Source organism: Cornus florida, unplaced genomic scaffold, assembly GCF_030987335.1.
Source record: "Cornus florida cultivar Cherokee Brave unplaced genomic scaffold, ASM3098733v1 CherokeeBrave_3.0.0_Hap2_Chr09, whole genome shotgun sequence".
NCBI classification, from domain to species: Eukaryota; Viridiplantae; Streptophyta; class Magnoliopsida; order Cornales; family Cornaceae; genus Cornus; species Cornus florida.
Genome location: NW_026775579.1, coordinates 91,887,041 through 91,901,767, shown reverse-complemented (window position 1 = coordinate 91,901,767; position 14,727 = coordinate 91,887,041). Strand labels below are relative to the sequence as shown.

The 14,727-nt window shown below is 34.1% G+C and overlaps 2 protein-coding genes across 2 annotated transcripts; both read right to left on the bottom strand.

The window, feature by feature from the left end:
• Nucleotides 1–203: 203 nt before the first annotated feature.
• Nucleotides 204–1,881, bottom strand: LOC132273484 (F-box/kelch-repeat protein At3g06240-like). Its single transcript, XM_059774441.1, has one exon. It carries the CDS (start codon nt 1,535–1,537, stop codon nt 722–724), a length of 816 nt encoding a protein of 271 aa, XP_059630424.1. The 5' UTR covers nt 1,538–1,881; the 3' UTR covers nt 204–721.
• Nucleotides 1,882–5,980: 4,099 nt separating this feature from the next.
• On the bottom strand, nt 5,981–13,507 carry LOC132275192 (F-box/kelch-repeat protein At3g06240-like). Its single transcript, XM_059776614.1, has 2 exons — nt 12,190–13,507; nt 5,981–6,330 (listed from the first exon to the last, which is right to left on the bottom strand). Exon 1 carries the CDS (start codon nt 13,427–13,429, stop codon nt 12,221–12,223), a length of 1,209 nt encoding a protein of 402 aa, XP_059632597.1. The 5' UTR covers nt 13,430–13,507; the 3' UTR covers nt 5,981–6,330; nt 12,190–12,220.
• Nucleotides 13,508–14,727: the final 1,220 nt, after the last annotated feature.

The window sequence follows — 14,727 nt, the reverse complement described above, 5'->3', positions numbered from 1 at the left end:
TGTTTTTGCTTATGATTGTAAAGCATGTTTTCATTGTGAGTTGTGAAGGAGATGACAATGGGGAAACCGTTTCGAGCAGTTCTAGCAAATTATCTGGCTTTGATTTGGGCCACAAATCAAAATACCCAAGCATTCAGTAATTTTAAGCTTTTCCAAAAACCAAAAGCTTGAACAGCATTCCCATGATCAAATACTTCCAATACTTTTTGTCAAGGTTACTTTTCCAAAAGCAATTGAAGAAAAATGATGCATTTTCTACATACTCGATAAAAATTCAAACAGTCAACAGGTAGCTAAACAAGTTACTAAGGTTTCATTAACAAATAATATATTAAAATACAAAAAAATTAAATAAAATACAATCAAGCTCCAAAATCCTCCTAACATATTGAAAACCTTAAGTATAAGGAATGTCTTTTGAGTTGGAAAAAAGAGTGAATAAGATATAGTTTAGTTATTTGGTGTACCTTTGCAGTCATCCTTCATCCTGAATTAATTTGAACTTGATATTGCCTCTAACTCAAATTTCCATGACAGGGTGATACAAGGCTCTCCACATAAGCTACAATCTTTTCCACATCTAGGAAATCCGGAAGTACCAGATCCCTGTATGTTCTCTCTCTTGTGTTGTATAGAACTAACTTCTTGGAGTCTATCTTTAATATGGCTTCATTATTCTCCAACAAAGTCAATGCTCTGATTGTGATAGATGGGATTTCAATCACAACTTTGGTCCAAGACTGTACCACGCCATATTCTTCATCACCAAAAATTCATTACCACGGAGTATACAAAGACATCCTCCAAGCAAGCCAAGGTTGAATGAGAGAGTGGGCACCGGAAACTCCCAGAATTTCTCATCCGCAAAACAGAGAGCAACAATCTTTGATCGTCGTTTCGAAGAGAAGAGCCAGTGGATTGCTCCATTCAGCAGTATCCCACTAGAAAAAGGTTTAGGCAAGTGATTGTAAGGAAGGTCTTGAACCTTTTTCCACGAATCAGTCCTTAGGGAATATACATAGAACCTTTTTTTAGCTCCTGCCACCAGCTTGTAATCATGGACGGATTGATCATAGCCAAATCCCAATATATAAAAACTACTCCAATAACAGAATTTGAAGTCAGGTTCAGGAATTCGTTTGGACTCTCTGGTAGAGAGATTGAATACATAAGAAGCTGTTGACCCGATCCTCAAACACAATAACCCATCGCAAGAACCAATTACTTTAGTGTATGAAGAAAAAGTATAATTTTTTATCTCAGCCATATAATCAAGCTTTACTGCAGAAGGCACAATGTCACCGACATTGTCATCAGCTACAGCCGATTCGAGGGTAAAGGCGTAGGGACGCTTGGAGAGGATTGGGTGAGTCAGTATTAAAATGTGTTGTCTTTGTTTTAGGAGATCAGGACATGCGATCAATCGATCGAGATAGGTTTTAACGAATTGGGAGTCGGAGATTAAAGAGTACCAGGACTTGCATACGCACCTCAATTGCAAGAGAGATTTGACTCGCAGTGTAGAAAGTATGCCCATAAGTACATCGCGAGGAAGACGATCTATGAGGCATGATGACTGATTTCGTTTCTCCGCCGCCTTCGTGGTAGTTGGTTTGGCCACTCCTCCTCCTCTGATTTCTCCTCTGATTTCTCCTCTTTGCAGTGGATACTATCATATCTGCCATGCATGATTGATTTCTTTTCTTGGCCTTCTTCACCCTGGCTTTGCCCCCTCTCTCTCATTCTTCTCTCTCTTAAGTTCCATGGCGGGTGCTTTGTTTCAAACCAAATCCTTCTCGGAAAACAAATTAAAATATAGCAATTACAAAATATATATTTATATTATATTTCACCTGTAACTGTAAGAATGTTTTGGGTACATCTCCATCACCCGTTCGAGAATTCTACAGTGGTCTTGACCTTTGCAATTTAATATTGCCTTGAGCTAGGGCGGAGCCCATTAACGCCCTGAGTGTGCCCATGGCTTGGCCCGCCATCTATAAGTTAATCTTTTTTGTATTTATATTAAATTATATATATATATATATATATATATATATATATAATTTTATATAGGGATAATTTGACTGACAATAGTTTGGTTAAATATTAGTTTAAAATATTTTTTAAAAATAATTATCACTTAAATTCATTTATGTTAGAAACATGAGAAAAGACATGTTTGTCCTGAATTTTTTAATCACATTTATTCTAAAATATTAAATAATATAAATAACTTCTTTACCCCTACACACACTATTTCTCTCTCCACCGTCTCTATCCAAATTCTCTGCTCCCAAATTTCTAACTCCACCCAGTTACTCCTCGATCTCTTCTCTACAGATACACAAAACCTTCTAGAGTTCAAATTTCGTACCATTAAGCCCAAGTTCCAGAGCCATCTACATACATCACTGAGCAAATCCATATACCTTCCATCCAACTGCGTACACCGATCAAGTGGATCTGCAAATATGGGTTCATCGTTGATGCCTCTGCAATTTAGGTCTGCAAATAGTGGTTCTCTTCCACTATTTTGGCACCATCATCGGTGCCTCTGTAATTTGGGTCTGCAAATATGGGTTCACTTCCACCATCGATGCCTACGCTTTCTCAATCTCTGTGTCTCTCTCCACCTGTTTATTTAAGAGTTTTGGACATTAGTTGGGCTTACCGGATGTAACTGAATGCACCAGATGGGTTGCAGAAGGTGGCGGCATGAGAGTTGGTGTCTTCGTTGATGGTGTCGGCGTCGGAGACTTGTCTGGCTTGAGAGATTAGAGAGAGAAAAAGAAGAGAGAGAAAGAGAGCGGAGAGGGAGGGGACCCATAAACAGAAAGAAAAAAAAAAAAAAAAAAAAAAAAAAAAAAAAATTAACAAAAATAAATAAACATATAAATTCAACCAATTAATTCTTAAATCAACCCATTTGGAATTTTGAATAAACATATAAATTCAACCAATTAATTCCTAAGTCAACTAATTAATTAGCAGTTAGCACTCATTTAAAAATAAATGGAGTAATAAATTTGAAATTTTTGTCAACCAATTAATTCCTAAATCATACAAATCCACCAATCTGAAAAAACATAAACATGCAATAAGCAATTCTCATAAACATATATAATTCAAATTATAAAAATATATATATGAATGGGTGATTTTTCTTATTTTATTTTTCTATTTTAATTTTTAAAATTTTTCTTATTTTTCTCTTTCTCTTTTAAAATTTTATTAACTTCCTTAAAAAAATAAAATTTCATTAATTTCCTTAAAAAAATATATGAATGGGTAATTTTCTTATTTTATTATTCTATTTTAGTTTTTAAAATTTTTCTTATTTTTCTCTTTCTCTTTTTAAATTTCATTAATTTCCATAAAATAAAATAAAATTTTCTTACTTAAAATTTGATTAATTTCCTTAAAAAAATATAGAATCGGACACTTGTGTGGCATATAATAGCCCTCAATACACTGTATGACGTTGATCACCTATTTTATTTATTCTTGTATATGGAAAAGGAAGGGTAAACATGTCATTTGAATAGTCAAACTAAAGTCAAATGAGGGTAAACATGTAATTTTAATTATTAAAGAAATAATTTAGTAAGTCAAACCAAAGTCAAAGGGTAAGAATGTCTTTTTACATGTAAAAAGTGGTCCGACACACCTGTCAACTAACTTTTGGGGTGTGAATGAAAAACGGAGCAAACGTTTGTAACGTGAGTGATAGTTATTTTCGAAAAATGTTTTAGACTGATATTTGGCCAGACTATTGGGGGTGTCAGTGAAATTATCCCTTTTATATAATGTCTCCCCTAAATTTTTAAAATTTTAAAATTCTCCCTGTTAACTTTTTTTTTATTTTTTATTTTTTATTTTCTCTTTTACTTTTTAGATTCCTTTAATTTCTTCTTTATTTAAAAAAAATAGTTAAATTTCTCTTCTTTAATTAGACTCTAGTTTTTAACAACATTTGAAGTTTTATATTGTTCAATTATTTATCTTTCTTGTATTACTGTTTGATTATCATATTATTTTGTAATGATTTTTTTTTTCTCCTCTTTGCCCCTTGATTTGAACCATCTATATACTATCATTTAATAGGTTTTTTTTTTTTCACTTTTTTTTTTTTTTTTTTTAACTATAGGCTCATGTTTGTGTTATTTGATAAATATGGTGTCTGAAATAGTATATAATTGCTTTTACTTTTAGGATAACTTTTTTTTTATTTTATATTAATTGATATTCACACACACTAACACACGTCTCCGCTAGGCCGCTGCCTGTTGGCTCTAGAAAAACTTTCTTTCTTCTTCCCCCAACATTAGGGCAAGGCATGTAGCTTGGCAACGAAAGAACATCTTCTGACACTAGCAAGACTCGGTGATAGGATTGATTCTGTTAAAATGTTACAAGGTAATTCACTAAAAGGACATCTAAAGCTTTTTAATATTATACTACCAAAAAAAAAAATTCATCAAATTTCTAATATCTTCACATGCAAAAAATATTCCTAAAATTTTAATTTGGTACAAATTGGTTCCTTTGACAGATTTAAACCTTAAGTTGACTAAATTACTCTTACGAAACCATTTTGTAAAATATATAAAAATAAATAATTTTGTAAAATGACTGAAAATAACATTATTGGAGAATGTCCCTCTCGTGCAAAAAAATACTCCTAAAATTTCAATTTGTTACAAATAAATCCCTCTGACAAATTTAAACTTTAAGTCGAACCATTTTATAAAATATATAAAAATAAATAAATTTGTAAAATAACCAAAAATAACATTATTGAAAAATGTATCTCTTATGTAAAAAAAACACCCTAAAGTTTCAATCTGGTGCAAATAACAAATTTTTAAACCCTAAATTGACTAAATTAACCATTTTATAAAATATATAAAAATAAATAATATACAGTCTGTACAATCATCCAATCATAAGTTCACTCCGAAAATAACACTATTGGACAATTTAAAACTGAACTTGTAACTGTGGACCGAAACGTTCAATCAGCGAATCATAAGTGGATTTTGGGAACCTTAACTGAAAAAACTGGTTTTGGCTAACTGGCGACATATCTGTACATAACCAGGCCTTCGAATGCAAGGAACAAGAAGTGTACAGATTCAGGTGCAACAGAGACCCACGAATCAAAACTAGATACAAAGCGTACTAGCTTTCAACCATGATTATTTGTAGAAGAGAAGAATCCCCACCAAAAAAAAAAAAAAAAAATAGAAAAAGAAAAAAGTTTCTAGAATTGGCTATAGGGGCAATCATATGCTGTTATTACTTCTAGTCTAGCAGCAAATCATCATAAAAACCCAACCCTCCTCATCATAAAAACAACATAAGTTCTGTGGGTTGTGGGTAATATCAACAGAGATTCAAAGGAAGGAAGCACCAATTTAAGGATAACCAAGTCAAAACAAAGAGCATATTTCCACATCACATCCGAAGAGAGCGACTCAGACCAGTTGGGAACAAGTAATGGAAGGTGGTCATCTGAAAGCAAAAGATTATATTTCATGCAAATTGCTGAAGAACAAATTGGATATCATGAACTATGTTAAAGTAACAGAAGTGAGTATCATGTATTCAATCATTAGAATTATTTGACCGCAAGAAAGAGCTGTGTCCATGGCAAGAAGCTAAAGTCAAAAAGGTCTATATAACCAAATTTCTGACCTTCCTATGAATGCAACTTTTGTAACCTGATGCTCGCATATATGAAAATATCATTTCAGCCCAAAAGATGAAATATAAGGATATTGCTAATAAAACATTTTAGAAATAAATCTACCTGTATGCGCTGATGGCCTGGATTGAGAATAATGCAAAAGAAGAAGACAGAGAGGCCAAGTGATAATGTACCAAAGCATGGATCACTAAAGACTTGACTGGGATGGATCAATCGAGAAGGATGCATTAACTTTAATAGATCACTAATAATGAACTTATTTATCAAAATTCTCCAAAAAAAGGTCTAAAAGTTTTTCAATTATATCTTAGGCGACACCCACTAACAGTGACGAAGAAACTACAAAGCTTGTACAGTTATGAATGTACCCCACATAATAATCTAACCACTGCACATGCATATATGTAATTTTCCATGACAATCTTAAAACAAAACATAAGCAATATACCCAAATACAACAATGATAAATAACTAAAGAACCAATACATTAATTTCAGGAGTCAACTCCTTCAGCTCCTGCTCTCCTGTCAGGCCAAATGAGACATCTCCATTGTTTTGTTTTTCTTGAATAGCAACTTCTTGTAATGCACTCAATCACTAGTTCAAAACGGAAGGATCTGAAAGAAAAGACAAACTATAATTAACAATTCCCAGCAACTTACAACTCACCATATATAACATATAATAAAGCTTCCAATTGAAAAAATGCAGTTAGCTCCTCAGACTAAATTTGGGTGACAATCCAGAATGCACACATGGATTCAACTTGTGTCAGCATATTTTGCTACGTATGGAGAGACCATCAGACCTTTCCTAAGTTAGATGGATGTTTGAGTTAAACAAGTCTAGTTGTATCTCATGAGAATGTGCATCATTTAATTTTTCATTGGGTACAATGTCAAAATCAATATCAAACATTTTTCAGATGTTGGTTCACCGAGTACCCAAGTCCCAAGGTGACTGCTTTCTATTAAGCTGCAACATTTTATACGAAAAATTAGTCTCCTTCAAGTTATGCTTCATATTCTACGTCCTTTCCTATGTCATCTGGTATTCCGGTCGTTACTAGAATCTGAAAGAAAGCAGGAGTATTGTACACTATATACTTTAAAATGCGGCATGGTATAAGTGGCTTTACATAATCACACAGTTGGTCCTTTCCTATGTCATCTGGTATTCCAATCTTAAACAAATGATGATTAATTATAACATAATATACTTGCTGTAACTAAAAGCTGTCACCTGAGTGCTCCTCCCACCTAAGCGGCGTGATGAGAGCAGACTAAATATAGGCGTAACCTTAGTATTATTTTGCATAAAGTGGCTGCTCTCGGACACATGCCATATTCTCAAAATTCACCTTTCAAGCTTTAACCAATGAATCCAGTAACGCCCTATTGAAATTGATTACAGTATATTAGAACTAATTACACAATAACATATAACTTAATATATACTCCCCAAGTTGAGCTTTACAAGATGACCCTTTCCCTAAATATTTAAAGGCTGTGAATAAAACAATTGTTCGATGATGATGTAGGACAGAGTTTTTGTCAGTTCGATAAGTCCATTTTCGACCCCAAAGGAGTGTTTTTTGGGTGGGAACGACCTATTGAGAAAAACTCACTAGCTGGGTCATGTTGTTTTCTGGCTGAAAACCTGGACTCCGAAATCGCGTTTTTCTGTCTTATAGGAGGCTTGTTGATTATTTCGGGATTTTTGTTTGTGCCCTAAATGACGTTGGATTGTTCGGAATTTTTATATTCAATAGTTTTTAGTGATTAGGTTTCTTATTACATTTTTTTCAAAATTTTGAGAGAGAACTTTTGGGCTTATTTTTTAGAGGTTTCCTTGTGACCTTTTGCTGCTAGGTTGCTTAAAAGCATTAGGTTTTCTCTATTATTATAAATATGCATGCACTGCAAGAGCAGAATTTAACCCTTTGATTTATCATATTTCGGATTGCTTTGCAATTTTTCTTTAAATTTGTGGATTCAAAGTTGTTGCTTGTTCCGTCATGAACGTTTTCATAGCTTCCGTTTCGTCAGATGATGAATTCAAAACTTTAACCCTAGTAAGTAAATTGCAATCAGCGATATAAATGGGCGATGGAGCACGCGACTGACAGTTATGGCAGTCCAACTTACAACTCAAACCTGAACAAACAATCTGGCCGAGTTTCTTGATTTAAATAGAATACCCTAAGTCTGTCTCACCATCAACCCTTAATAAGGGAAAAAAAAAATTCTACTTAATTTGAAGATGTAATAGAGGAGCTGTATATGGAGGAATGCATTGGTAGCTGTGTGTTGGGCTGGAGATACATTTCAGGAGCAATAAAGATTTTGCAAAGAGTTGTGCAAGAATTCTGGAAAAATTAGAATATACTTGTTAGAATATCTCATTTATGTAAAACTCCCTTTCTCAATGAACCACAGAATTCAGCTTTGCTCATGGTGCTCTAATTGAGGCAAGTACTTAGATTTGTATATTTTTATTTTAGCTGTCAGCTATATTCCTTTGTTTTTGTTGCTGTCCTTTTTGAGTTGTTTCTTCTCTCCTAGGGTATGCTCCTTGTAGCTTTAAGCCTGTTTCTTTTAATAAAATCTAAATTTCCGGGAAAAAAAGAAGCAATTAAACAGAATGCTACCAATAATTCAGGTTGATAAGGGGAACAAAAAAATTTATCAATGTCCTCTGATTTTTATTTTGACAAGTACAGTAGAAAGTTAAGGAGGTCCAAGTGTCTAACTCATGTATACCGGGTAGGAAACCATAAAAATAAAAATAATAAAAATAAATAATGTTAAGGAGGTCATAGATGCATCATAAATCCCATTACACATATGATTCCAGCAAAACAAACTTGTCTTGCTTTAGTCATTTATTTTCAAAAGGAACAACCAAGTTTAACGAGATTGAAGGAGCTATGAATTGTCCTATATTATTATTATTATTATTTTTTTGGGGAAGGGGAGGGGGGGGGGGGGGGGGGATGTTAAGGAGGTGCAAAAATGTTTGCTTTGGCCAGGACCTAGAATAAGGAGTTCTTAAAAATCATGTAGAATATGCCCAATGGTAAATTTCACAGAGTTGTGTTGATTTTGAACATAGTGAATCTGGAGCAGAAACTCTAAAAATATGATAAGCGAAGTTTAAACTCTAGGTACAATGCAGCAAGCCCTCAATTAAAAATTGACTATATTATGGTTAATCAGACAAATATGCAGCCATCTTTACATGAGAAACATCAAGCGTATTTGTCCAACAAAACCTCTTTTTTGTATTTCTAATCCGAGTACTGAAAATAATGATTTTGAGTAAACTTGTGGTCTTGGACTTGCTATTGTTATATACTTTCCAAGTCTTTATTAAATTTGAGTTCCATATATTCTGTTTTAGTCTTACTATTTTTTAAACCTTTTGCTTCTAATGCATTTCGCCAAGTTTCTAATTTTGTTCCCAAGCACTCAAAAGTATCCAACAACACTGTGTCATCTGCAAACAACATACACCATGGGATATCTTTTTGATATCTTTCGTTATTTCATCTAAGCCTAGTATAAAACGGTATGGGCTAAGTACTGATCCTTGGTGTAGTCCCACTTCAATAGAGAAATCATTTGTTTCTCCACATGCAGCGTAAACCCTAGTTTTGCTATCCATATACATAATCTTTATAATATTAATAAGATGAAAAGGGACTCGTTTTCTATGTATAGTTCACCAAATTACATCCCTTTAAACTCGATCATATGCCTTTTGTAAGTCTATAAAAACCACACTTAGATTTGTTTGATCACTTCTAAATTCTCCTACAATTATTTAAGTAAATAAATGGCCTTCACAGTAGATCTACCTGGCATAAAACTAAATTGATTTTCGGACACTGAGGTAACATTCCTTAATCTTTGTTCTATAACTCTTTCCCACAATTCCCTTTAAGACTCATTAATTTAGTTTCTTGATAATTACCATAATTTTGAATATCACCTTTATTTTTGTATATAAGGACAATTGTGCTTCGTTTTTTGTTGGTAAACGACAATTCCACTTTTTCTCCATTCATTAGGCATCGTTCCTTTTTTAGAAATTTATTGAATAAATTTGTAAGTCATTCTACATTTCAGAGAGTTCTCCTAGCTTCTATTCGTATGTTGCCAAGTCCCACCATTTTATTATCACCCATATTTTTAAGTGAATCATCTATTTCTCTATAAGTGATCATATTTATCATTCTCATACTATGTTAATTGCATGAGTAAGATCTCATTCAGAAGATTGAAAACAATATTTATCAAGGACAAGGATCACAGACAACATCATGTTGTTCTAAGAACTATTAAGAGATCATAAAGCTCTTAAACCAGCTAAAGGTGCTTGAAAGTCTATGATACCATTAACTGGGGCTTTATCATTTCAGCTACGAAATTCCTCCATTTTTGTTGATTATGTTCAAATGTGTATTCCATCCCTTACCTTTTTAGTAGCTTTTAGTGGTGAGCTTTGTGGGTTTTTTCACAGTGGATGAGGCATTAGACAAGGGGATGCACTATCCCTATACATATTAGTTTGGGCAATGAGGTGTGAAATGGAATTCATGAGGAAAGTTATTGAGAATGGAAGCTTCAGATATCATTGGAAATGTGTTGAAACTAATTTGACACATATACGCTTCACTATGATCTATTTACATTTTTTTATGGTTCCATAGAATCTATGAAAGCTACCAAAGAGATCCTCTATAAATTTTCCTCCTTGTCAGGTCTAAATCCAACATGTCTAAGAGCAGGAGCTATTTCTCTAGAGTTACAGATCAAGACAAGGAAGCTATCAATTCTATTTGAGCATAATACAAAGCTTTAGGGGACTACAGACCTCCTTTGAGCAGATAAAAGTTCAGAGTTGGAACACAAACTTCATATCTTATGCAGGAAGATTATAGCTCATAAAGGCAGTCATATTCTCTGTTCAGGTGTATTGGTCAAGCATTCTGATTTTGCCCCAAAAAAAAAAAAAGTTCTTGATGTCATCCAGCAAACCTTGAAGAGATCTCTATGGAAAGGGCAGTCCTTGACTAAAGGAGGAAGCAAAGTTCCTTGGTCTGATATTTGTGTCCCAAAGAACGAGGGAGGTTTGGGCATTAAGGATATTGTTACTTGGAACAGAGCTGAATTCTCTAAACATGCACGGCACATCCTTAGTCCTAATCAGTCCAAGAACCTTTGGACAGATTGGATCAAAGCTAACCTTTTAAAAGGCAAAAGTTTCTGGCAGGTTAAGGTTCCTACCACAGCATCTTAGTGTTCGATACAATTGTTGTTACTGAGAGACACTTTAAGGGTGATATTTAAGCATGTGATTGGAAATGGGAGAGATACCTCTATCTAGCTGGATTACAGGCTGCCCTTGTTGACCTATTGCATTGGCTAAAGGGTATAGAATTATACATGAATCAGGTTTGGAACTTTGGACAAAGAAGCAAAAGTGGCTGACATTCTGAAAATTGGGAAATGGGAAATGGGATTGGTCAGGAGTTGATTCTGTGAATATGAAAAGCATTAAAGATTCTGTGTCTGACATTTGGAGTGGAGTGGTTCCAACCTGGGAGGGAAACGGTGGGCTATTGCCATTCACAAAGTTGCCTTAGCTGCTATGGTCTATCACACTTGGAGGAAAGAAACAAAAGGGTTAAGGCTAACTGTTACAAGGAAGAAACAACAGTCATCAAGTGTATAACTGAGGATGTCAAGTTTACGATATCTTATTCACGTGAAGTGGAAGTATCCACTAAAAACAAAGATTTACAATGAGCATGGAATATGATTCCCTGGTGAAGTTTCTTTGTGAATTCTGGTTTCCTTTCTTTTGGTTCTCTTTTGCATATGGAGGGCATATAAAATAATAATAATATAAATAAATAATCAATATTTAATTGATATTACCAAAATATTTATGAAATATATATATATATATATATATATCTCACCAAAATGTCTCTATGTTGCTTTCTCCCCACTTTGAGCCTATACTTTCATTGTGAGTTGTGAAGAAGATGACAATGGGAAAACTGTTTCGAGAAGTTTTAGCAAATTATCTGGCTTTGATTTGGGCCACAATATCGAACCATTCAGTAATTTAGAACTTTTCCAAAAACCAAAAGCTTGCACAACATTCGCATCATTCAATACTTTTTTGTTGAGGTTACTTCTCCAAATGCAATTGAAGAATGATGGCAAATTTCTATATACTCAATTAAAACTCAAATATTCAACAGGTAGATAAACAAGTCACTAAGGTTTCATTAACAAATATTATATTTATATATAGAAATATAAACAAAACAATCAAACACCAAAACCCTCCTAACATGTTGAAAACCTCAAGTACATTAATGCAAGCACAGAGGGAACGATTCTTGGTTCATTGAATTCAAACATACAGTGAAAAATACATAATTTAGCTATTTGGCATACCTATCCAGTCATCCTCCATCCTGGAATTAATTTATTGACAGGGTGATACAAGGCTCTCCACATAAGCTTCCGCATTGAGGATCTTATTCACATCTGGGAAATCCCGAAGTACCAGATCCCTGTATGTTCTCTCTCTTGTGTTGTATAGAACTAACTTCTTGGAGTCTATCTTTAATATGGCTTCATGATTCTTCAACAAAGCTAATGTATGGATTCTGACAGATGGGATTTCAATCACAACTTTGGTCCAGGACTGTGTCACTCCGTATTCCTTCATAAGCCAAAATTCATTACCACAAAATGGTAGTATACAAAGACATCCCCCAAGCAACCCAAAGTTGAATACGATACCAACAGCGAGAGTAGGCACGGGAAACTCCAAGAATTTCTCGTCCGCCAAACAGAAAGCAACAATCTTTGTTGGCAGAAGTGAATCTTTATCAACATAGAGCCAGTGGATGGCTCCATTCAGCAGTATCCCATGAGTGATAGGGCAGTGATTGGAAGGAAAGCCTTGAACTTTTTTCCACGAATCAGTTCTTAGTGAATATACATGGAAGCTATTTTTGTCTCCTTTCACCAGTTTGTAATCATCGACGGAGTGATCATAGCCAAATCCCAATATATAAAAATTTTTCCAATAAGAGAATTTGAAGTCAGGTATTCGCTTGGACTCTCTGGTTGAGAGATTACACACATAAAAATCACTTGCCCCGAACTTCAGGCACAACAACCCATGGCAAGAACCAATTATACTGCAGGGACTGTGCTCTTTCTCAACGATATAATCGATCTCTACAACATAAGCCTCAATGTCGCCCTCGTCGTTATCAGCGGCTGATTCGAGGCTGAAGGCGTAGGGACAATCGGGGATTAGGTTATTACTAATCAAAATGTGTTGTCTTTGTCTTAGGATATTGGAACTTGTGATGGATCGATTGAGATGCGTTTTAACGAAGTGGATGTTGGAGATTAAAGTGTACCAGGACTTGCATACGCACCTCAATTGCAAGAGAGATTTGACTCGCAGAGTAGAAAGTATGGCCATGAGAGCATCTCGAGGAAGACGATTTATGAGGCATGACTGATTCCTTTTCTCCGCCTTCGTCGCTGTTGCTCTGGCCCCTCCTCTGCCTCTTCTTCTAATTTGCAAGGCTTTTCTCCTCTTCGCAGTGGATACAATCACGTCCGCCGTGGTCTTTATGCATGATCGATTTCTTTTCTTTGCCTTCTCGATCATTATTGCTTTGCCCTTGCTCCGTCCCTCTCCCCCTCTTGTTCGCAGTGGTTACAAAACCATAAAGGAGTAATATAAACTAAGAAAATTTACAATTTCAATATGTACATAATAGAATAGGATTATTATTTTAATTGATAACTTATTTTCTTTATCATTCAAATGATGGAATCCTGAATGGAATAGGATTATTATTTTAATTTATAATTTATTTTATTATTTTAATTTATAATTTATTTTATTATTTTAACTTGTATTATTTAAATATTTTATTTATAAATTAATTATTTAAAATACCTTAACACCTCCTTGTACTAATAGTATATAAATCAATGATGGGAATCCTTAGGATTATTATTTTAATTTATAACTTATTTTATTATTTTATTTATAAATTAATAATTTCAACTTATACTTTTAATAATAATAATAATATAAATATTTTATTTATAAAACAATGATTTGAAATACAAACACTACTTTTAATAATAGTATAAATATATATAGATATAGATATGCATATACATTCGTAACTTATTTTATTATTCTATTTATAGATCAGTAAAAGGAATTTTGACTAGAATATAATTAATATTTTAATTGCTTTGCCCCTGCTCCCTCTCCCTCTCCCTCTCCCTCTCGTGTTCGCAGTGGTTATAAATTTTAGGGTTAAGTGCGAGAAACGCCCTTCATAGATACAAACGCTGCCAAAAAAAAAAAACCTAAACAGCTGCTGATTTTTTTTTTGGGTGCAAATTGCCCCCTCTAATGAGTCATTTTGTTCAAATTATTTTTTATAAAAAACCCAAAATACCCTCCGCTGATATAAGCAAAAATTTATTTTATTTTTCAGCTTTGTCGCCTCTCTCTCTTTCTTCGAATCCTCTCTGCAAACACATATTCACTACCGCCGCATCACAGCCCCCATCCCCACAGTTCCGCCAAATGCCTCATCTTTTATTATGTGGCTTGCTTGTAAATGAAAAGACTAAAAAGAATAACAAAATTTGATATTCAAACCCACATACAGTGTTGAGTGATTGTCTGATTTATTCTTTACATGAATGTCTGTTTATTAATTTTATATATAACATACATAAGCGCATGCACATATATATATATATATCAAATCAAAGCCCTAAGTTTCGAAGGCTACTAGAGGATTGTAGACTTTTGTTTGCAAAGAGAGAGAGGAGATAAGAGAGACAGTCTCAGTGGTGGATCAAGGACCCCAAGCAGTACTGGTCTTGTCCCCTCTCTCTTTGAATCATCTCTGCAAAACCCACATCTCCACCACCGCC

Excerpts from the sequence above, each read along its gene's own strand:
- LOC132273484 (XM_059774441.1), bottom strand. The coding sequence starts at position 1,537 with ATGGGCATACTTTCTACACTGCGAGTCAAATCTCTCTTGCAATTGAGG.
- LOC132275192 (XM_059776614.1), bottom strand. The coding sequence starts at position 13,429 with ATGATCGAGAAGGCAAAGAAAAGAAATCGATCATGCATAAAGACCACG.